This window comes from Podarcis bocagei, assembly GCF_964188305.1.
Source record: "Podarcis bocagei genome assembly, chromosome: 7".
In the NCBI taxonomy this organism is placed as follows: Eukaryota; Metazoa; Chordata; class Lepidosauria; order Squamata; family Lacertidae; genus Podarcis; species Podarcis bocagei.
Genome location: NC_138132.1, coordinates 1614239 through 1638095, shown reverse-complemented (window position 1 = coordinate 1638095; position 23857 = coordinate 1614239). Strand labels below are relative to the sequence as shown.

Genomic DNA, 23857 nt, shown 5'->3' with positions numbered 1-23857 from the left:
GATGGTGTTTCCTGCTTGGCAGGGGGTTGGACTCGATGGCCCTTGTGGTCTCTTCCAACTCTATGATTCTATGATTCTAATAACTTGTCTATTTTGCAAAAATAAATTCCTTTCATGGTGTAGCATTATAGATACGTGATTACCCATGCTCTGGCCAGCAATCTGATCCCATTACAGTGGTACTTCATGTTACAGACGCTTCAGGTTACAGACTCCACTAACCCAGAAATAGTACCTCGGGTTAAGAACTTTGCTTCAGGATGAGAACAGAAATCGTGCTCTGGTGGTGCAGCGGCAGCAAGAGTCCCCATTAGCTAAAGTGGTACCTCAGGTTAAGAACAGTTTCAGGTTAAGAACGGACCTCCAGAACGAATTAAGTTCTTAACCGAGGTACCACTGTATATCTGTCCTGAATGCAGAGTGACAAGATGCTAGAAGTGCTGGCTACTTAACCTTTTAGCTTGCGCTGAGTAGTATTAGTATCTTCTGCTGGTGGTGCTCCTCCAGTTGCAAGCGTTGGTTAGAGAACAGTCTTACATTGGGCCAGGTCATGGATCCATCTAGTCAAATGCCGCATGCCTTGACAGAGTAGATCTCCAGTATTATGGGTATAGGTTTATTCTGAACCGCCCTGAGACCCCCAGGTATAGGGCAGTATATAAATTCAATTAATAATAATAATAATAATAATAATAATAATAATAATAATAATAATAATAATAATGGTGTACTCCTCTGAACACACCGGTGACGGGCAAAGATCTTAGAGTGGTGTGTTGCGTTAGTGTGCAAAGGTTACTTTTTTAAAAACCTGCCCAATTTTCCCCGGTCATTGAATTCGAGGCCAACTGATGGTGTTTTGGTGGTGAACAGGTTGGCCTTTTTCAACGTCCAGTTTGTGCGTGAGCATTGCTGCCAACGAGTATCGGGTGAATCCCCCGTTTCCTGCAGCTGTCCTGTTCAAAGAGACAAGCCGGCTAACCGTCCTCGACTCTTCCCTCTATAGCAAAGTGCAGAATTTGCATAGAGAGGATGGAGATCTCTTGTTGCCTTTGCAGTTAGGAGCACAAAGTATGCAAAGGAGCTGGAATTCGGTTCGCATTCAGAACGCGCACGCGCGCACACACACACACACCTGCCCCGCAACACTCATTCAAATCGCGAGATATCCAGTGTCGCTCTTGTAAACAGCCCAAGCTCTTTCGCACTCGTCTCCAGAATCACAACCTTCGCTGGACTTTGGCGGAGATTTTGGATTCGGCTTGGCAGCAGACCAGAAGGTGAGTTGTTTGACTTCTGGGTGCCTGTTCCTGCTTTTGCTGGCAGGTAGCTGGGTGTTTGGATGAGAAACTGGGGTTGTAGCCTCTGATCTGGAAAGGAAGCAGAGCAGGAGAGAATCTTCTTGTTGTTGTTGAGTCATTTAGTGGTGTCCGCCTCTTCGTGACCCCCTGGACCAGAGCACGCCAGGCCCTCCTGTCTTCCACTGCCTCCCGCAGTTTGGTCAAACTCATGCTGGTAGCTTCGAGAACACTGTCCCACCATCTCGTCCTCTGTCGTCCCTTCTCCTTGTGCCCTCCATCTTTCCCAACATCAGGGTCTTTTCCAGGGAGTCTTCTCTTCTCATGTGGTGGCCAAAGTCTTGGAGCCTCAGCTTCAGGATCTGTCCTTCCAGTGAGCACTCAGGGCTGATTTCCTTCAGAATGGAGAGGTTGGATCTTCTTGCAGTCCATGGGACTCTCCAGAGTCTCCTCCAGCACCAGAATTCAAAAGCATCAATTTTTCGGTGATCAGCCTTCTTTATGGTCCAGCTCTCACTTCCATACATCACTACTGGGAAAACCATAGCTTTCACTATACGGACCTTTGTCGGCAAGGTGATGTCTCTGCTTTTTAAGATGCTGTCTAAGTTTGTCATCGCTTTTCTCCCAAGAAGCAGGGGTCTTTTAATTTCGTGACTGCTGTCAGAGTGCCAAAATACCGCCGGCGAATCTCAAGCCCACGGTTGCGCCAGCCATGCCTAAATCTTTCCTGGTCAAGCGGCGAGTCTCGACGCGACTGGTGTCCCGGGATTGGGGGCAGCTCTCTGACCAACTTCGCGGAGACTTGTACATCCCAGGTAGGTGTGCTAAATTTTTTTGCATTGCCTTCAACACAAAAGTAGAAAAGAAAAGAAAAAGACCTGAGGGGAGAGAAAGCTGAAGAGGAGAGAGAGGGAAGAAAAGATTAAAGAAAGATAACAAAAGATAAAAGGACTCTTGTTCTGCAATATCCAACCATTCAGCCCTCTGTAATCCTGTATTTTGTCAATCTTCAACTGCAGATATTGCAAGTTCCTTTACTCTTTCATGCAAAAAGTCCCTTAGAAATTTCCAATTCTTAATAAGTGTCAGTAATGAGTTTTCTCTCATTAAACACATTGACTTTGCCATCTCCGGGGAAATTATTATTATTTATTTTTATTATTTATTGAACTTACATACCGCCCTATACCCAGGGGTCTCAGGGCAGTTCACAGAATAAAATCTAGATATAGAACCACAAAATACATAATCAAAATAAAAACAATAACCCGATAGCCTCCCCCCCAAAAAACCACACACACACATTTTAAGAGGGCATAGGATGTAAATCAGATCATCCAAAGGCCTGGTTAAAAAGGAATGTTTTTGCCTGGTGCCTAAAGGTTCATAATGAAGTTGCCAGGTGAACTTCCCTGGGGAGAGCATTCCACAGACGGGGAGCCACTGCAGAGAAGGCCCCGCTCTCGTGTTGCCACCCTCCAGACCTCTCAATACCCCATCCTGTTCACCAAAGCTTTTCCCCTCCTGAAAACGCCCCTGCCCCTGTCCTGAATCCCAGGGCTGCAAATTTCTTGCAACTAGGGTGGGTGGGAATGCAAGGGCCAGTTGCAGCCCAAACATAAGGCTGCCCTTGCCACAAAACATGCCCTGGGCGTCCACAAGTCTCTTGCCCTCTTCCGTTAACACACCTGGCTCCCTGGAAGCATGAGCTGCAACAGCATCCTTGGAGAAGGGGGGTTCGTTTTGGTTCTTCCTAGGGCCGTGTTAGGTTTGATGCGGCCCTCAGCTCCTGAAGGTAATGGGGCCCTTGATAATATGTCCAGCTGTCCTTTGCCAACAACAAATTGTCACTGTTTTTTGTGTTGAATATATGCTAGATGGCAATTTATGGACCTCATAGATATCCAAAGCCATTTGCACATCACAAAAGATGTATTTTATCAAAGCAATTGTTGAACTGAAATACAATTAAGAAGTAGTATATTAATAGTCAAATAATTATTAAGCTCTAACTTAAAATGATTTTTTATTCATAACAAACTGAATACAGTGGTACTTCAGGTTACATACGCTTCAGATTACACACTCCGCTAACCCAGAAATATTACCTCAGGTTAAGAACTTTGCTTCAGGATGAGAACAGAAATCGTGCAGCGGTGGCGCAGCGGCAGCAGGAGGCCCCATTAGCTAAAGTGGTGCTTCAGGATAAGAACAGTTTCAGGTTAAGAACGGACCTCCGGAACAAATTAAGTTCTTAACCCGAGGTACCACTGTGATGCAAACACATTGGCATTTGGCAATAACAAAAGTTCATTGAGAAACACAGTTTACAAAGACTCATAATCTAGTCTCTAGAAACTTGCTAGAACATGAAATAATAAGAGGTGCAAATATATGATGCAAACTACTAATAATGATAAATAGCAGAATGTAGGCACCCTATACCGTATTTTGCGCCCCATAAGACGCTCCGGCCCATAAGACGCACCTAGTTTTTTGGGGGGGAAATAAAGAAAAAAAAATTTATTCCCCCCCCCCCAGGTGCGGGGCTGGAAGAACCAGGTCGGGGAACAGAGGGAAGGCACGCTCTGCCTCCCCGCTGTCCCCCGAGCTTGTGGGGCTGGCGATGGGGAGAAGTGCACCAGTCCCGGGAGGGCAGGCAGCTCTGTGCCGCCATCCCGAGCGGGGCAGGACTTAGCGCACCGCTCGGGATGGCGGCGTAGACCCGCCTGCAGTCCCGGGAGGGCAGGCAGCTCTGTGCCGCCATCCCGAGCGGGGCAGGACTTAGCGCACCGCTCGGGATGGCGGCGTAGACCCGCCTGCAGTCCCGCGACGGCAGGCAGCTCTGTGCCGCCATCCCGAGCGGGGCAGGACTTAGCGCACTGCTCGGGATGGCGGTGTAGACCCGCCTGCAGTCCCGCGACGGCAGGCAGCTCTGTGCCGCCATCCCGAGCGGGGCAGGACTTAGCGCACTGCTCGGGATGGCGGTGTAGACCCGCCTGCAGTCCCGCGACGGCAGGCAGCTCTGTGCCGCCATCCCGAGCGGGGCAGGACTTAGCGCACCGCTCGGGATGGCGGCGTAGACCCGGGATTGCAGGCAGCTCTGCACAACCCTCGGAGCCGGTCTCCCGAGGGTTGCGCAGAGCTTCCTGAAGCCTGGAGAGCGAGAGGGGTCGGTGCGCACCGACCCCCCTCGCTCTCCAGGCTTCAGCGAAAGCCTGCATTCGCCCCATAAGACGCAGGCACATTTCTCCTTCATTTTTGGAGGGGGAAAAGTGCGTCTTATGGGGCGAAAAATACGGTATATAGAAAGGAGCAAACCACTGATATTTTAGGGAGCAGGCTAGCAGGCGGGGCCCATAACTTACCGTATTTTTTGCTCCATAAGACACACTTTTTCCCTCCTAAAAGGTAAGGGGAAATGTGTGTGCGTCCTTATGGAGCGAATTCAGGCTGCGCAGCTATTGCTGAAGCCTCTTCAGGGCAACAGGAGAAAAAACGGAGCCCCTTCCATTTCTCCTCCCGCTTTGCTGGAGAGGCGCTGTGCAGAGAGGGAGAGAATATTTTTTTTCTTGTTCTCCTCCTCTAAAACTAGGTGCGTCTTATGGTCGGGTGCGTCTTGTAGAGCGAAAAATACGGTGCATCATAGGAGCCTACACAACACAAAACACTGTTGCTATAGGTAGGTTTTATGTTATTTGTTTTTTATCTTATATTTAGGAAATGTACATCTAGGTTTTTTTCCCTTTAATTTTTTGGGGGCCCCCAAGAGAGTGGGGCCCTAAGGTAGAGCTTGTTTAGCTTATACGTAAATCCAGCACTTGTTTTTCCAGAAGGCAGCTTGGGTCAAACCCTGGCAGACCCCAGGCTCCTCGCAGGCGGCTCCGTGAGCGTGTGGGAAAGAAGCCACGCAGGAAACTTCCTCCAAGGGGTCGCTCAAAGCCCGTGTCATCCTCAACTGGGTCCCGTGGGGAAATATCCCAGGAGCAGCAAGGTAAGAACCCAGGAAGATCAGTGGATCAGGCCAGCTGTTCTCACAGTGGCCGGCCAGATCAGGGCGTCTTGAATTGTTCCAGCTTTCCAATTCCGAAAATGTGGGGTGCTAAAAAGTTGAAGCATGACCTGGGGATTCGAAACATGTTTGGGTTGAAATAATATTATTTCGTTTGGCTGGGTACGTAACATGCGTGCCAAAGTGCACAGAACCCATAAAAAAAATGATTGCCAAGTGCTTGCAGTTATACATTACTTAGGTAGGTAGCCGTGTTGGTCTGATACAGTCAAAATAAAAATAAATTAAAATTTGTCCAGTAGCACCTTATAGACCAACTAAGTTTGTTCTGGTATAAGCTTTCGTGTGCATGCACACTTCTTCTGTTTCAGTGTAATTGTATATTATTGTTATTTAGCATTACCTGAAATCTTCAGAAGGTAACATAAAAATCATTTGGTTTTCCAAAAGCAGTTGATGTGCTTTTTAATCCAAGATAAATGTTGTCACAAAAAAAGGTGCCACGTAACCCCCACTCTGCGTCCGTAAGAACTCAATCATTTAGTGCGGCAGAACCGACACTTTGGAACTCCCTGCCAATTGCTGAAGATATTCTTATTTAGACAAGCCTACCTAGATAGTTTAGGAAGCTTGTGTGAGTTTTGATCTATTCTCTTGTGGTTTTATGAACGTTTTCAATCATGTAATTTCGTTGTCCCCGAGAGGGGGCAATGACAATAAAGATATTATTATTATTATTATTATTATTATTATTATTATTATTATTATTATTATTATTATTATTATGTAGTAACGATTATTCTATTGCCATTTTTAAAAACTGCTTTGAGGTTTGTTTCCTGCAATCGAGCGGTATATAAATTATATGCAATAAATACTGGAGCTCAGTCGGTAGAGCACAAGAGTCTTTTTCTCAGGGCTGTGAGTTTGAGCCCCACGCTGGGCAAAAGGTTCCTGCACGGCAGGGGGTTCCAACTATAATAATATATAATAATAATTTATTATTTCTACCCCGCCATCTGGCTGGGTTACCCCAGCCACTCTGGGCGGCTTCCAACAAAGGATTAAAATTACATTAACACATCAGTCATTAAAAACTTCCCTAAACCGGTCTGCCTTCAGATGTCTTCTAAATGTCAGATAGTTGATTATTTCTTTGACATCTGATGGGAGGTTGTTCCACAGGGCAGGCACCACCACCAAGAAGGCCCTCTGCCTGGTTCCCTGTAGCTTTGCTTCTCGTAGTGAGGGAACTGCCAGAAGGCCCTTGGAGCTGGACCTCAGTGTCCGGGTAGAACGATGGGGGTGGAGACGCTCCTTCAGGTCTACTGGACCGAGGCCGTTCAGGGCTTTAAAGGTCAGCACCAACACTTTGAATTGTGCTCGGAAACGTACTGGGAGCCAATGCAGATCTCTCAGGACCGGTGTTATGTGGTCCCGGCGGCCGCTCCCAGTCACCAGTCTAGCTGCTGCATTCTTGATTAATTGTAGTTTCCAGGTCACCTTCAAAGGTAGCCCCACACAGAGCGCATTGCAGTAGTCCAAGCGGGAGATAACCAGAGCATGCACCACTCTGGCAAGACAGTCTGCGGGCAGGTGGGGTCTCATCCTGCGTACCAGATGGAGCTGGTAAACAGCTGCCCTGGACACAGAATTGACCTGTGCCTCCATGGACAGCTGGGAGTCCAAAATGACTCCCAGGCTGCACACCTCCACAATTGTATGAAACGAAAGAATGTACGGAATGACCATGCTGGCTGAGACTGATGGGAGTGGTAGTTCCAAGCCTCTGGGTTGCAGAACGTTGCAGGTCCTCCACGTTCGTCTGGTTTGCAACCTCCCAACCTGTCCCGCTTCCTCCCTTTCTGCTCCGTCCAGGGCAGGAGTCCTGCAGCGCCGCAGTTCCAGTGCTGCGTGTGCAGCAAGCACTTCCCTCTGCAGCGCATGCTGAACCGCCACCTCAAGTGCCACAGCTCGGTCAAGAAGCACGTCTGCAGGTATTGCGGCAAGGGCTTCAACGACACCTTTGACCTCAAGAGGCACCTGAGGACGCACACAGGTGGGGACCTCACCCCGCAAGGGCCTTGGCTCTCGTTGCTCACCTGGGTGGGGAATTTACAGTGGTGCCCCGCAAGACGGATGCCTCGCAAGACGGAAAACTCGCTAGACGAAAGAGTTTTCCGTTTTGGAGGTGCTTCGCAAAACGAATTTCCTATGGGCTTGCTTCGCAAGACGACAATGTCTTGCGAGTTCCTGCGGGTTTTTTCCCTCCCCCCCCTTTTTCTAAGCCGCTAAGCCGCTTATCAGCTGATCCAATCAGCAGATAAGCCGCTAAAAGCCTCTAAAAGCCGCTAATAGCGCTAATCCGCTAATCCTTCAATGGGCTTGCTTCGCAAGACGAAAAAAACCGCTAGACGAAGAGAATCACAGAACGGATTCTTTTCGTCTTGCGAGGCACCACTGTACAAACGTAACATCCATATTGACCAATGTATTGTGGGGGTTTTTTGTAAATAGTTTTTATTAATTTTTCATTAATGACACTTCAGTTGGTAGAATATCAAATCTTGCCACAATACAAATAATAAAGCCAATTATACATTCCAAATTATATATTTTAAAAAAACCTCCCATGTTCTGGCTGGTCAGGAGGGGGAAAAAATTATTTCTTGTTCCTGCTTTTTCTCTCTTGTTTATTCCCAATATCACAGTTCCAATCTTAATCCTTTGTCTTATCTCAACAGCCACTGGTGTGAGACTTTCAATTGTATTTAGCAAATCTATATGGATATTGACCTGCAAGAGGAATTTTGTTCTTCCTGCTGTTGTCTGTCAATTATTTTCAGCGCAGTCCCCCTCAGAGGCCCCTTTTTTCATTCCACCATCTTATCTTCCAGGATTCTGGCCTGCCTTTCAGCTTTTCTTTGTTTAATTAAAATTAAGACACAGCGGCCCTTCAAGTCTTTTAACGAACTGATGTTTTCCCAATCCGAATAGGGGTCTTCCGTAGGAGGCAGTACCATAAGGTATATTTCACAGTTAGCAATTGTTTGGTTCCTCTACAATCCAAGCTTTGCTCCCTGCAATGTATTGTATCACAGAATCGTAGAATCACAGAACTGTAGGGACCTCCAAAGGTCATCTAGTCCAACCCCCTCTTGCAATACAGGAATCTCAGCTAAAGCATCCCTGACAGATGGCCACCCAACCTCTGCTTCAAAACATCCAAGGAAGGAGAGTTCACAGCTTCCCGAGTGAGGCAGTCCCGCTGTCAAACAGCTCTTGCTGTCCGAAAGTTTAGTCAAAATCTTCATTCCTTTTTTGTTGGGAAAACCTTTTATTTACATGAGAGACACAACACTTCCAAAATCCCCTTGTTGTTGTTGTTTAGTCATGTCCAGTTCTTCATGGCCTCCTGAACCAGAGCACTCCAGGCACTCCTGTCTTCCACTGCCTCCCGCAGTTTGGTCAGACTCATGCTGGTAGCTTCGAGAACACTGTCCCACCATCTCGTCCTCTGTCGTCCCCTTCTCCTTGTGCCCTCCATCTTTCCCAACATCAGGGTCTTTTCCAGGGAGTCTTCTCTTCTCCTGAGGTGGCCAAAGTATTAGAGCCTCAGCTTCAGGATCTGTCCTTCCAGTGAGCACTCAGGGCTGATTTCCTTCAGAATGGAGAGGTTGGATCTTCTTGCAGTCCATGGGACTCTCCAGAGTCTCCTCTAGCACCAGAATTCAAAAGCATCAATTCTTCGGCGATCAGCCTTCTTTATAGTCCAGCTCTCACTTCCATACATCACTACTGGGAAAAACATAGCTTTAACTATATGGACCCTTATTTCAGAGGAATGAACTGAGAGGAGTGGGCGGCCCCGATTCCAGGTCGGCTGTGCTTAACGGGTTTGTAAGTGATGGAGAACTCTCCCAAATAGTGACCAATCATTTCAGGCTTGATGTCCACCTGGTTGAAGGTCTTCCCATTGTACACGCCAACCATGCTGCCTGTCGGAGTGTCTGTATGACTGAGCTGAAACGGCTCTCCTCCTCGGACGTGTCTTCGGGATCCATCTAGGCTCTCCTCCGACGATGATTAATGACCTAAGCCTTTGATGAGGCTTCAGGCACGTTCCCCCATTACGCAGAGGATCCAAACAGCAGAAGGAGCCGAGAAGTGTGCTACATCGCTACGTTTATTACTAACTACGCAGGACAGAAAAGAATATGCGTCTGCTCTCTGTGAGAGTCAGGGAACAACCTGGAACAAAGAAACAGGAAACCAGTAACGTCAACATCCGTCTCCTGTGAGACTTCCAACAGTCTGGACTGTCAACAGAGTCTTGTGATTCCAAAAACTGCACAGTGGCATAACAGAAATCTAACACTGCCTACCATTTCCGGAAGGATAATCGTGTCTCGCAGGTGGATCTTGACCACCTCTGCCTTCTCCATGGGCAGGGCCTCTTTCTTGGCCTTGCGCAGCTGCTTCAGGAGGGAGCGCTGCTTGCGGCGCAGGCCACAGTTGAGCCGCCGCTGCCGCCGGCAGGTGCTGTACAGCTGCATCAGCTGCTCGTAGGACATGTCAAGGAGTTGTCCACGTCAACACCCCAACAGGTGAACTTCCGGAAAGTACGCTTCTTCTTCTTCTGCTCCATTTCCGCCATCTTGGCCGCAGTCTCATCCAGGAAAAGGCCAAGATCTCGCATGGTTTGCTCCTAGTGAGAGCCCAAAATCTTCATTCCTGTAACTTGAAGCCATGAGTTCAAGTCCTACTCTCTAGAGCAGGAGAAAACAAGCTTGTTCCCTCATCCATGTGACAGCCCTTGAGATATTTGAAGATGGCCATAATATCTCCTCTCAGCCTCTTTTCCAGGCTAAACATACCCAGCTCCTTCAAGCGTTCCTCATCAGGCTTGGTTTCCAGACCCTTGGTTGCCTCCTCTGTGACCTTCCAGCTTGTCAACATCCTTCTTAAATTGTGGCGCCCAGAACTGGGGCTGCTATCAGGTTGTTTATTTTGATGATGTATTTTGTGGTTTTCTATCTTGATTTTATTCTGTGAACCACCCTGAGGCCCGCAGGTATAGGGCAGTATATAAATTCAATATATAAAAATAATTTCCCCAGAGATGGCAAAGTTAACGTGATTAATGAGAGAAAACTCATTACTGACACTTACAGGTGAAACTCAAAAAATTAGAATATCGTGGAAAAGTTCATTTATTTCAGTAATTCAATGCTATTGAAACATCCTGGTCTTCCATAACACCTCAGCAGTGCAACAGGCTGATAGCATCCATGCCACGCCGCATTGAGGCAGTAATTGATGCAAAAGGGGCCCAAACCAAGTACTGAGTACATATACATGCTTCTACTTCTCAGAGGTCCAGTATTGCTCTATTTGCAGTCCTTGTTTTGCTGGTTTCATTTAATATTCAGATTTTCTGAGATTGTTAATTTGGGGTTTTCATCAGCCCCTACGCCATGGTCATCACAATTATAACAAATAAAGGCTTGACATATCTCGCTTTCAATATCATGAGTCTATCTCATATGTTAGTTTCACCTTTTAAGTTGAATTACTGAAATAAACGAACTTTCCCACGATATTCTAATTTTTCGATCCTGTATTAAGGATTGGAAAATTTCTAAGGGACTTTTTGCATGAAAGCAAAAATGAGTATGTGGAGCTGAAGACTGACAAAACACTGAAGTGTAGAGGTTTTATTATTTTGCGGTTTTATATCTTGATTTTATTCCGTGAACTGCCTTGAGACCCCCGGGTATAGGGCGGTATATAAATTCAATAAACAATAATATAGGCCTGTCCACCTGACATTTGTTCCTCTGCAGGCATCCGCCCGTACCGCTGCTGCGTCTGCGACAAAGCCTTCACCCAGCGCTGCTCCCTCGAGTCGCACCTCAAGAAAATCCACAGCATCCAGCAGCGATACGCTTACCGCGAGCGCCGCTCCAAGCTCTTTGTGTGCGAGGAGTGCGGCTTCACCTGCAGCGGCAGCGAGGAGTACTATGGCCACGTCCGCCGCCTGCACCCCGGCCACGGGATCCTGGCCAGAGGGTTCCAGAAGGTGGCGCTGGCCGACCTCCACCCCAGGTTCCGCGTCCTCTACCCTTCTGCATACTGAGGCCTGGAGACCAGGGCCGAGGAAACCGGGAAACAGCAGCACCCAAATCCCATGTAAGGAAAACGGGGGAGTAGAAAAACTAGCCAAATCATGCATTTGGAGTACGCTGCCCATGCCAAGAGGGGACTGTGCCAATTCTGCACCTCTTCTAAGTGTTGGGCGTCTCGCCCAGCCCTGCCTTGAGATTTCCGTTTCTCAAAATTAGCTGCTACCAAAATACGCGACGGCAGTCTCAGGACTAGAAACTTTTGTTTTCAAAATGAAGGTTCCCAGAAGGCTGTGTTTTCAAGTCTTCTCTCCAAGCTCGGTTGCGGGTGCCCTCACTTTCTGAGGCGAGATGGGTGACCACCAGGGGCAGGGCTTTTTCTGTGGTGGCCCCCCAGCTGTGGAACGCACTCTGCAGGCATTTCGGCCTTTGTGACGTTCTTCCAGGCACCGACCAAAACCCTTTTGCACTTGCCCAAGTTTTTGGTTGCGCTGAATATGTGGCTGTTTCTAACCTGTTAATCTTGTAATGAGTTGCGTTTTGTCGCATGCCGCCTCGCAGGGCCAATATTGGTGGCGAGACAGCATATAATTATATTAAAAACTGTGTTTCCTCATGGCCAGGGGAATATTTTGTTCTGCTTCCTGCTTAAACATAGCCGGCCTCCTCTCTGACCATGGCTGTCTTAAATTATAGCTCATTTTTAAAAAAGCGGGCGGGCACAAGCTATCTTTAAAGCCACACCTCTAAACCGGACACTCAGCCCCGTCATCCTGGTTGAGATGGAGTGGGCTGGAATGAGGGAAAGGTAGGCAAACTGCACATGCTTTATCCCACATGACCTGAACCCTAGAGCATGGGGGTGGACTAGATGACCCCTGGGTTCCGTCCAACTCTTAAGGTTCTATTATTCTTTTATTCTCGCCAAGCTGCTTTAATTGTGTACAGATGTGCCAGCCTCAGCTGCCCCACCCAAGAAGGCTTGAAGAAGCACAACTTTGGGACTTTTGTAAAAATATAAACCATGTTTTATTAACAGAGCCGAAAACACAAACAACCCAAGTCAAAGAGGGTGTCTAGGCACAGACAGGCAGCAGCTGAATCATCTGGAAGTTTGTCAGAAAAGAGAGAAATTAAGGTAACGGCAGGAAAGGGACAAGGAGGGGGCTGACGTCTCCATGGGCTTCACTCTGTCCAGCGGTGACCACAGTGTGGGGCCGTGCAGACGTAATACAGTCTCATGGCATCCTAAAGCAGAGAGGGAAGGGGTGAGACGGGTATTCCAGGTGTTTCCATGCCTTGCCCCCGTGATCATAAAGACCTCCGGGGAAATGTGAAGGCTTAAAACCCAACAGAACCAGAAGCCACATTTCAAACCTCCACAGACCCCAAACCCCAGGTTTTGGAGCTCTGGAAAAAAAGCTCCTGTTATGTTTGCAACATAACCATAATGCTGTTTTGTTTTGAACTGCAAATGCAGAACCGCAAATTGTTTTGGCAGTGGGAACGCCCTTCTGCGAGTCTGTAAGGAGCTCAGCTGAAACACCCACCTCTGGTGGGGTTTTTTTTAAGTGACAGAGACTCCAAACGCTATGGCAGCCGCCCAGCTGGTTTTAAGAGGAGATATTTGAAGAAGTGAGTGGGGCAGCGGGTGGAAAACAGACATGCAAATCACGTGGGGGGCGCGGCTGAAATTCTGCTACTGAAGTAGAGGACCCAATGTAGGGAACCCCACATGCAAAGCGAGGAAATGTCATTGCTCGTAACTTTTAAGAGGGGTGTCGCTGCCAGGGATTACAAAAACATCAGCTGCCCTAGATCTCAAAAGAAGTCTCCTCACCTCAGCCCTTGCGCTGTGAGACTGGAAAAACACGGCTTCCTTATGGCCGCACCTGGAAGACAGGGGTGGGAAGATCTGGTTATGAGGCAGGGCAGATCCTGGAAGCGCAGAGGAAATGGCGCACACCCCGCCCTCCCAAGCTGGTATCCCACGCCCGATGTCTGGGACTAGCTGAGGGGAGTCCAAAATGTCTGGGAGGGCTGGACTCCATCAAAGGTTTTTGTTTGTCCCAGGCTGTTCTATGCTTTGTGGCATTTGCCGGACTTTTTAAAAATAAGAAAAGCGGCTACAGCTCAGCACTCACTTCTGGCAAGGGTGGTCCTCTGTTCGGGGCAGAGTTGGGTCCTGGGAAACGTCAGCGATGATCTGGGTTAGTTCACTGAAATGCAGATGGTTATAAAATGATTCTTTTGACTGCCCACTCCCAGTCAGCCCATCTTGAAAATACATTGGAAACCATTATGTGATGAGCGGCAGTCTCTTGCTGTCAAAAGTGAGCCCCATCCCCGGGGGGGGGAAAAACCTTTTCTTTTGCAGTCATCATTCTTCTCACTGCACTGCCCCCAGGACACCTGGCTGCTTCCTTACCACCTTTCTGAATTTTCCAAAAAGACCCTCTCTTCTCATTTCTCCACCCCCATCGTTCTGCCTGGACGCTGAGGTCCAGCGCCGAGGGCCTTCAGGCAGTTCCCTCCCAGCGAGAAGCCAAGTTACAGGGAACCAGGCAGAGGGCCTTCTCGGTGGTGGCGCCCGCCCTGTGGAACACCCTCCCACCAGATGTCAAAGGAATAAACAACTACCTGACATTTAGAAAACATCTGAAGGCAGCCCTGTTCGGGGACGTTTTTAATGTGAGATATTTTAATGTATTTTTAATCTTTGTTGGAAGCCGCCCACAGTGGCTGGGGAAACCCAGCAAGATGGGTGGGGTACAAATAAATTGTTGTTGTTGTTTCTGTGTGGGTGTTTCCCCCCCACCCCCACTGACCACCTTGGCCTGGCACCTGGATTGGAAACTGGTTCTGTGAAGGCAGCCAAGAAATAACTTTTCACTGCAGCTGCGTCACTTTGCCAGTTTCCGTTCAGCTTGTGATCAACCACTAGGGCATTTTTCCATGTTTCACTTGTCTGAACAAAGTGGATGCAAAACTAGACTAGATTTTCAACACAGGAATACAGGAGGTTGCCTTATGTAAGGTCAGTGTGTTCCCTTATGCAGCGTGGCTGGCAATGGCCTCTCCAGGGCTTCAGGCAGATCAACACAGGCCAGCAATTCCTTCAAGGCAGCTGCTGGTACTTACTCAACTTCATGCGTGATCTTATTGACGTAGATGCAGCTATTGTCAGCCTCCTGCTGGTAGTCGCAGTTGCGGCACTGCAGGGAGAAGAGGAGAATGGTCACACATTCACGTTCCCAGCAAGCCCTGGGGGGGCAAAACATTACCTACAAAACTGATGCCAGGAGGGAGAAACTGCCTGGGTGTCACGGACTGGTTGGACGTAGAGGAACGGGGGGAGGCGCCAGCTGGGGAAGCCCCAAGGGAAGAAGGCTCCGAGTGCCGGGATTAGTGGTGGGACAGAGGGAGGAGATGGGGAGGAGGAGGAGGTGTCAGAAGCTGAAGGTGTAGCACGGCTTAGTGAGCTCGGAGTCTGCGGCAGAGAAAAGTCAAGACAGAGGCGGAAGAGCAGGATGAGGGAGGCCAAGAGGCAGAGGTGAGTCAGGCTAGTGAAGCAGCACAGGTCTCTCCCCCTCCTGCTGTGACAAGCGCCCCTCTTCCCTGGGCTCCCAAGACCAGGAGAGGTATGAAGTGTGAGGAGCAAAGGAAGACCTGCAGCACAGTCTCAGACTGCTTAGGAAAGACCTGGAAGAGGAGACTTAGGTGCTGTGGGAAGGCAGGGGCCCTTCAGTCTCCACCACTGCTACATAAAGGACAAGACCTACCAAAGAAGAGTCGCCGTGCTCATTAGGCCTGGCATTCCTGTGAGGATCCTCTTTTCCCTAACTTTCTGCTATGTAAATACATCCATAATTTGAAGCAAAAATTATATGTTGCTTTTATCGATTTAAAGTCAGCTTTTGATACGGTCCCAAGACATGCACTGTGGCAAAAAATGGAAAAGACAAATATAGACCCCCGTCTATTATTTCTCATCAAAACATTATATACTGACACATCAATCCAAGTAAAGGTGGATCTGGCTGGCCATCTCACCACTAGAATTAAGACCATTACTGGAGTCAAACAGGGATGCATTTTGGCACATTTCCTGTTCAGTTTTTATATTAATGACATGGTTAAAGAACTGGAGGGCCTACAGTTTGCCCCTGTCACAATTCTCGACCAAAAACTCTCAGTCTTAATGTATGCTGATGACCTAGTACTTGTATCTAGAACCCAGGTGGGCCTGAGACGGCTGCTTGCAAAATTAAGTTCATATTGATATTGTTTTTAACATTAGTGACCATGTGATGATTTTAGCTTATGAATTTTATTGTTTAATGTTTTTATTTGTACATTGGGGTACTTTTATAGCTCTTTTTAGAGTACGTAATGTTTTAATAATATACATGTTTTAAGTTTTTTTATCAGTTCAGTATATATATATTTTTTAATTGTCAAATAATTCTGTGTACATTGCGGCAGCCTTTGGCTATGTGCAATAAAACTGACTGACTGACTTGCTTCTGCTCCTGACACTGCACACCCATGATCCGTGCCCAGCAATCTCCAAGGCTGACTTATGGCTGCCTCCCAGGCAAAATGACCAAGATCGCCCCTTTCCTGGCCAAAAGGTCCCAGCCAGGCAGCTGAGCTGGGAAGGGACTGCCACAAAGCCACAACAGCTCACGGTGAAACTCTGAACTCAAGAGTCTACCTGAAGCGAGTATTGCCACCTGACACTCACAGCGTAGAGAAGGATCCTGTTCTCTTTGTCTTCTTTAGGGTACAACATGTTGTTGCTGTTAAAAAAGAGAGGAGAGAGTGAAAGATTTAAGTGAGTTTCTTGGGGAGATGCAAATGTAAAACTAGAACTAGTTGGACGGACATCAAATGAAGCTGAGCGGGGAGTGGGGAGCCAACAGCTGAGAGCTGCCTTGCCCGGCCCTGTCGCCCTCCAGATGTTGTGGGCAGCGACAGCTGTTCTGGCTTGAGATGACAGGAGCTGGAGCCCAAAGCCCAGGGGCAGAGAGCAGCTGCTTTGCAGGGAGAAAGTCCCAGGTTCAGTTCTCTGCCTGAAATCCTGGAGACCATGGCTGCCAGTCCGTGTAGACCATACTGGGCTAGATGGACCCATAAGTCTGACTCAGCACAAGGCTTAGCGATTCCTGTGTCCAAGTCCCTTGGCAACATGGAAGGATAACTTTTTCTGATGCTAAGAGCTGTTAGGCAGTGGAAGAGACTCCCTCAGAAGACGGTAGACTCTCCAGTGAGAGCCAGTGTGGTGTAATGGTTAAGAGCGGTGGACTCGTAATCTGATGAACCGGGTTCGCTTCCCTCCACATGCAGCTGCTGGGTGAACTTGGGCCAGTCACACTTCTCTGAAGTCTCTCAGCCCCAATCACCTCAGAGAGTGCTTGTTGTGGGGGAGGAAGGGAAAGGAGAATGTTAGCCGCTTTGAGAGTCCTTAGGGTAGCGAAAAACAAGGGAGTGAAAGGCGGGATATCAAACCCAAACGCTTCTTCTCTTCCTTCCATGGAGGTTTTTAAGTGGAGGTTGGATGGCCCCCTGTCAGGGATGCTTCAGCTGTGATTCCTCCTGTGCAACAGGGTGGGCCTAGCTGGCCCCTGGGAGCCCCTCCACAATTCTATTATTCCTTCGCGAACCCATTTTTTTGCTCTGCAGCTCAGCAGGATCTCTGCCTGTCTTTGTTTTCCCATTACGTTATCAGAACATGAATCTGCTGTGAACAGAACTCCAAGAGACGCTGGATGGGCAGCCTGAAGCACATTCATTTCTCCTCCCTTTTCCTGTGCTCATAAATTGAGGGACGCAGGAATACTAATTTTGTTGTTGCTCTTTTATTATTTCTACCCTGCCCATTTGGCTGGGTTGCCCCAGCTTGCAACATATATAAAAACATAATAAAACATTGCACATTATAAAAGTATGCCCTTATTGAAGTCCTCAGCCTCCCTGATAATGGCCCTCACTAAGCTACATTAAAGGGATACGCGTGGCTCTGTGCTCTAAACCACTCAGCTTCTTGGGCTTGTCATCAGAAGGTCAGCAGTTCGAATCCACAGAACAGAGTGAGCTCCCCTTGCTCTGTCCCAGCTCCTGCCAACCTAGCAGTTCGAAAGCACGTCAAAGTGCAAGTAGATAAATAGGTACCACTGTGGCAGGAAGGTAAATGGTATTTCCATGCTCTCTGGTTTCCGTCATGGTGTTCCGTTGCGCCAGAAGCGGTTTAGTCCTGCTGGCCACATGACCTGGAAAGCTGTCTGCGGACAAACACCGGCTCTCTCAGCCTGAAAGCGAGATGAGCGCTGCAACCCCATAGTCGCCTTTCACTGGACTTAACTATCCAGGTATCCTTTATCTTTTTTACCTTTTACATTAAGTAGGCTTGGGTGTCTTTTCTGCCAACCACGCTTACGTGTAAGAGAAGCCCACTAGTCATGCAATGCCAGCCCACAGAACAGCACTTTCTGGAAAAGACCTCCAAACAATCATTATACCCTTATTGTCATTACTAATTCCCAGGTTGTGGCCACAGTTGCACGCTATCAGCTTCAAGGAGCCACAGATGAGAGCCGAGTGCAAGGCTGGGACCAGAGGTGGAAGGAGAATGACATGCCCTAACATCCCATATGCCCCTGGAGGGGAGCCAATGGGTCTCAAATCCTCGGTGCGTTAGGAACTTCCCCTACATGTGAAGACAGTTTCCAGCGAATTGAGCAAATGAGACCAACAGGAGGTCCAGCGGCCGAGAAGGCGGTTCCTGCCTATGCTACAGAGGGAAGAGAGATGGGGCTCAGTCACCTGGGAAGGGACCCCATCAAGAGGAAGGAAAACTCTGGTCCTAAATCTCTGCTGCCTTTCAGGATATCTTTGGGAGAAGAGTGTGATGGCCTGGGACTGGGGCTCGGACTCGGAACCAGAGGAGTCTCAGTCCGCACTGGATCCTTTGCCTCAGGCAGCATCGGAACCTAGTCTGGGGCCTGATCCTGATGAGTCCCAGTCTGCACAGGTTCCCCTGCAGCAAACCCCAGCTGGGCCGAGTCAGGGGCCTGAGCCTGCCCTGGCTCCAGATGCGGGGATGACCTCGTTGCCTTCAGCTGGGCCATCACTTACAGCTGCTCCACTACCGGTTGGGTCAGGGGAAGCTGAGGCGGCCTCTGGGTCTAGTCACCCACCGACGTCTCCTGAGCTGCAGAGACTCAGGTCTGAGAGAAGGAGAGACCTGAGGACTCACAGGAGGAGTGTTTGCCTCCAGGTGAAACAGGGAGGTAGTCGCCGGGGGATCAGGACCGGCAGCTACCCCAACAGAGATAAAAGGCTGTTGGACCCTGTCCCAGGTTGTGGGAGCAACGTTGCTGTTGGCCAGATCCTGCCTGAGATCCTGTGCCTGTCCTTGCCTGGTTTCCTGCCTCGTGTCCTGCCAGAGTGACTCCTCGCGGAACCCTTGGATTCGGGACCGGACCTGGACCGTGTTGCTCGGGTTAACCCCCGGGCCCAGCACAAAGAGAAAGCTAAGGGGTAAACCCATCACAAATCCAGAGTGGAGTCAGCTAAGGAGGTTGGGTGGCGCCTTGTGCGCCTCCTTCCGTCAACTCCTGCCACCAAGTTGGTGCCAAACGCATTGCTCTGCTTTCCTTTGGACCACCTCAGCGAGGCCGAGAGGGGGGTCTTCTCATCTGGGCAGCCCAGGGCCTCATTTCAGTGATGCTAACACAGCAGTTTGACTTCACCCCCTGAGGCACACTCCATTGTCTCTCGAGACAAGCAGGTGGCAACGATGATTACTTTCTAAGTTTGCATACCGCCCTTTTCTGAACATACTGTTCCCAATTAACGCTCCAGTGACCCAGAAACAACAACAGTTGCTGGAATATTATTATGCTGGAATATTATAGCTTGGTTCAGGTGATTTGGAGAGAGTTTGACTTCAGCCCCAGAGGCGCACAGACATGTGCCAACTAGGATGACTTTTTAAGTTTGCTTACCACCCTGTTTGGAACACAGAGTTCTCAACTTGGGAGGAGAAGAAGAGAGGGCCATGAAATAACCACACGGATTACTCTTAAAAGCAATTACTGCTCGAGTCTTATCGCCTGAGACAGATGATTCACATACTGGTGACATTGCGCTCCAAACGCCTGACATGACATGTTGGTGATCTCATGATCCATATTTCCCAGCAGATTGATATTGAAATTAAAAAGTACGGGGGAAGAGATAAAATCGTACAATATTCCAAAGTACCACAGCCAAGGAGTCTGTCACCTGCCCTCCATCGCCTCTCTCTGGGAACAGTCCCACAGCTCACCTGCCAGCGCATTGAGGCTCTTCTGACGCTGAATCTAAATCCCAAAGCCAGATTAAAATGGATCCAGATAACTCTAAACTGGGAGCGGCCACCAAGACCATATAACACTAGTCCTGAAAGACCTACATTGGCTCCCAGTACGTTTGGCTGACCTTTCAAGCCCTCAACAGCCTCGGCCCAGTAGACCTGAAGGAGCGTCTCCACCCCCATCGTTCTGCCCGGGACACTGAGGTCCAGCTCTGAGGGCCTTCTGGCGGTTCCCTCCCTGCAAGAAGTAAGGTTACAGGGAACCAGGCAGAGGGCCTTCTCAGTGGTGGCACCCGCCCTGTGGAACGCCCTCCCATCAGATGTCAAGGGAATAAACAACCATCTGAGGTTTAGAAGACATCTGAAGGCAGCTCTGTTTAGGGAAGCTTTTAATGTCTCATGTTTTACTGAATTTTTAATATTTTGTTGCAAGCCACCCAGAGTGGCTGGGGTATAAGTTGTTGTTGTTCATGATCATCATCATCAAAGCTTTTATCGGCTTCATATACAAACATCCGTAACATAACAGTACAGAGTTACTGCTTCCCCCATGTCACAAAACATTTACCCCCCCCCCAAAAAAAAGGAGAGGCAGAGCAGACTATTGTCACATCTCTAGGTCTCCAGGGAGATCAGTCGTCTACAATGTGTTTTGACAACAGAATACAGTGGTACTTCAGGATGTGAACGGGATCCATTCCAGAGCCCCGTTCGCATCCTGAATAGAACGTAAGACGCATGTCTGCGCATGTTTTGTTGCTTCCGCACATGTGCGTGACGTGATTTTGACCGTCTGCGCAAGCGGCAAAACCTGAAAGTAACACGCTACGTTCCTTCCAGGTCGCCGTGGAGCGCAACCCAAAAATACTTTTCCTGAAGCATATTTATCCCGAGGTATGACTGTACCAGATAAAGATATTTGGCCCCTAACTTGGTGAGCTCCTGGTCATTCCCCAATAGTAGAAAGTGTATGACCTCTGACTCTGGTTTCCATTTGGGGGTGCAGAGTTGCTCTAGGAATTGCTGGCGGAGATCAGCATATAGTTTACATTTAAGAACCAGAGGAGTCAGAGTTTCCAGCAGGTGCTCATCCCACGGGCAGATTCTAACATGATTCTCCGCCATGCCCAGGAACCTTCCACATGGGTTGGAGTTGAACCTGGCCAGCGAAAAGGCCCTTCCTTCTTGAGGGTTGAGCAAAAATTCGAGGTAGTTGTGGTTAGTTTCATGTGCCCAGGGAAGTTGAAAGTCAAGAGGGGAGCATGTTGCTGTTGTTGTTAAATTGTTGTTGTTGTTGTTTCCTATTATTCCCCTTACTATGATCGCTGCTGCTGTCGCTCCACCACGTGCATCTCTCCCTAACCCCGTGTATCTGAAGAAGGGTGCGTGCACACGAAAGCTCATGCCAATAACTAACTTAGAAGGTAAAGGGACCCCTGACCATTAGGTCCAGTCGTGACTGACTCTGGGGTTGCGGCGCTCATCTCGCTTTATTGGCCGATGGAGCCGGCGTACAGCTTCCGGGTCATGTGGCCAGCAGGATTAAGCCGCTTCTGGCGAACCAGAGCAGCGCACGGAAACGCCGTTTACCTTCCCGCCAGAGTGGTACCTATTTATCTATTTGCACTTTGAGGTGCTTTCGAACTGCTAGGTTAGCAGGAGCAGGGACCGGGCAATGGGAGCTCACCCCATTGCGGGGATTCGAACCGCCGACCTTCTGATCGGCAAGCCCTATGCTCAGTGGTTTAGACCACAGCGCCACCCACGTCCCTAACAATAATTGATGACCCTCAAAAAGTGTCAATGAACTAAAAACAGATTGAAACTCACATCAACTTTCTAAATAGCTGGGTAAAAGGTAAAGGTAAAGGTACCACTGACCGTTAGGTCCAGTCGTGGCCGACTCTGGGGTTGCGGCGCTCATCTCACTTTGGCATGAATCATAGAATCATAGAATCATAGAGTTGGAAGAGACCACAAGGGCCATCGAGTCCAACCCCCTGCCAAGCAGGAAACACCATCAGAGCATTCCTGACATATGGTTGTCAAGCCTCTGCTTAAAGGCCTCCAAAGTAGGAGACTCCACCACACTCCTTGGCAGCAAATTCCACTGTCAAACAGCTCTTACTGTCAGGAAGTTCTTCCTAATGTTTAGGTGGAATCTTCTTTCTTGTAGTTTGGATCCATTGCTCCGTGTATGCTTGTCTGGAGCAGCAGAAAACAACCTTTCTCCCTCCTCTATGTGCCATCCTTTTATATATTTGAACATGGCTATCATATCACCCCTTAACCTCCTCTTCTCCAGGCTAAACATGCCCAGCTCCCTTAGCCGTTCCTCATAAGGCATCGTTTCCAGGCCTTTGACCATTTTGGTTGCCCTCCTCTGGACACGTTCCAGTTTGTCAGTGTCCTTCTTGAATTGTGGTGCCCAGAACTGGACACAGTACTCCAGGTGAGGTCTGACCAGAGCAGAATACAGTGGCACTATTACTTCCCTTGATCTAGATGCTATACTCCTATTGATGAGGCCCAGAATTGCATTGGCTTTTTTAGCTGCCACGTCACACTGTTGGCTCATGTCAAGTTTGTGGTCAACCAAGACTCCTAGATCCTTTTCACATGTACTGCTCTCAAGCCAGGTGTCACCCATCTTGTATTTGTGCCTCTCATTTTTTTTGCCCAAGTGCAATACTTTACATTTCTCCCTGTTAAAATTCATTTTGTTTGTTTTTGCCCAGTTCTCTAATCTGTCAAGGTCGTTTTGAAGTGTGATCCTGTCCTCTGGGGTGTTAGCCACCCCTCCCAGTTTGGTGTCATCTGCAAATTTGATCAGGATGCCCTTGAGTCCATCATCCAAGTCGTTGATAAAGATGTTGAATAAGACCGGGCCCAAGACAGAACCCTGTGGCACCCCACTAGTCACTCTTCTCCAGGATGAAGAGGAACCATTGATGAGCACCCTTTGGGTTCGGTCAGTCAGCCAGTTACAAATCCACTGAGTGGTAGCATAGTCAAGACCGCATTTTACCAGCTTCTTTACAAGAATATCATGGGGCACCTTGTCAAATGCCTTGCTGAAATCAAGGTAGGCTAAGCTGCTTCTGTCAAAACCAGAGCAGCGCACGGAAACGCCGTTTACCTTCCCGCCGGAGCGGTACCTATTTATCTACTTGCACTTTGACGTGCTTTCGAACTGCTAGGTTGGCAGGAGCAGGGACCGAGCAACGGGAGCTCACCCCATCGTGGGGATTCGAACCGCCGACCTTCTGATCCACAGTGGTTTAGACCACAGCGCCGCCCGCGTCCCCTAATAATTAACTTAAGTTGGTCTCTAAGGTGCTACTGGAAGGAATTTTTAAATTTAATTTAATTTAATTTTCTTTCCCTAACCCCTGACTGTGTTTTGGAAACCCATGCCAGTCCCTGTTTATTTCCGGTTCTTGCTTATGCAGGATATCCCCCCCCCCTTCTCGGGATATCACAGACCTGCAGCGTTGGGAGGGGGACCCCCGAGGTCATCTAGCCCGGCCCCCTGAGGGGACTGATGGAGGGCCGTTCAATGCGGCCCCCGCCGTCTCCTCCCCCCCCCAGTTCCGCCCCCCCCCGCCTCCCCCTCCGGCCTCACCATTCCTGGCAGAAGCGGATCCCAACGAAGCCCGGCTCGTAGGCCCCTTCCGACTCCATGGCAACCGCCCCGACTGCGCAGGCGCAAAACGCTCCTCCCGCCCGGAGCCCGGCTCAGGCTCGGCTTCCCGGGCCCGGACTGCGCAGGCGCGGCTCCCGCTCTTCTCCTCTTCGGCGCTTCGGCTACGGCAGCCGGCAGGGGCCAGAATAGACCCGAGCGCGGAGCGTGGATGTTGTGGTCGCCTTTCCTGAAAAAGGAGATGGAAAAGGATTCCCGGGGGGGGGGGGGAGGAAGGGAGCCCAAATGATACAGAGGGGAGAGGGACTCCCCGCTTGGGAGAAAGGTTGCACCCTGGAAATAAGTAATCATAAAAATAAGGGAATTATTATTATTATTATTATTTTATTGGTTTTACAATTTAATATTGCACACATC

The 23857-nt window shown here is 49.0% G+C and overlaps 2 protein-coding genes and 1 pseudogene across 4 annotated transcripts; 1 reads left to right on the top strand and 2 right to left on the bottom strand.

Annotated features, from left to right (window-relative positions):
* The first annotated feature begins 761 nt into the window (after positions 1 to 761).
* Positions 762 to 12321, top strand: OVOL3 (ovo like zinc finger 3). The gene is made up of 4 exons (XM_081200666.1): positions 762 to 2116; positions 5135 to 5295; positions 7192 to 7372; positions 11160 to 12321. The coding sequence occupies exons 1-4, from the start codon at positions 2014 to 2016 to the stop codon at positions 11450 to 11452; spliced, it is 738 nt and encodes a 245-aa protein (XP_081056792.1). The 5' UTR covers positions 762 to 2013; the 3' UTR covers positions 11453 to 12321.
* Positions 9145 to 9970, bottom strand: LOC308590615 (small ribosomal subunit protein uS19-like; annotated as a pseudogene). Its single transcript has 2 exons — positions 9692 to 9970; positions 9145 to 9311 (listed from the first exon to the last, which is right to left on the bottom strand). The product of its transcript is annotated as a small ribosomal subunit protein uS19-like (transcript).
* A 122-nt stretch (positions 12322 to 12443) lies between the features above and the next one.
* Positions 12444 to 23571, bottom strand: POLR2I (RNA polymerase II subunit I). Of its 2 annotated transcripts, none has more exons than XM_081200800.1 (6): positions 23423 to 23571; positions 16186 to 16240; positions 14580 to 14653; positions 13583 to 13657; positions 13279 to 13330; positions 12444 to 12686 (listed from the first exon to the last, which is right to left on the bottom strand). In XM_081200800.1, exons 1-6 carry the CDS (start codon positions 23479 to 23481, stop codon positions 12624 to 12626), a joined length of 378 nt encoding a protein of 125 aa, XP_081056926.1. In that variant the 5' UTR covers positions 23482 to 23571; the 3' UTR covers positions 12444 to 12623. The 2 variants fall into 2 exon arrangements, with proteins under 2 accessions (XP_081056926.1, XP_081056927.1); XM_081200801.1 differs by lacking the exon at positions 23423 to 23571 and adding an exon at positions 18992 to 19161.
* Positions 23572 to 23857: the final 286 nt, after the last annotated feature.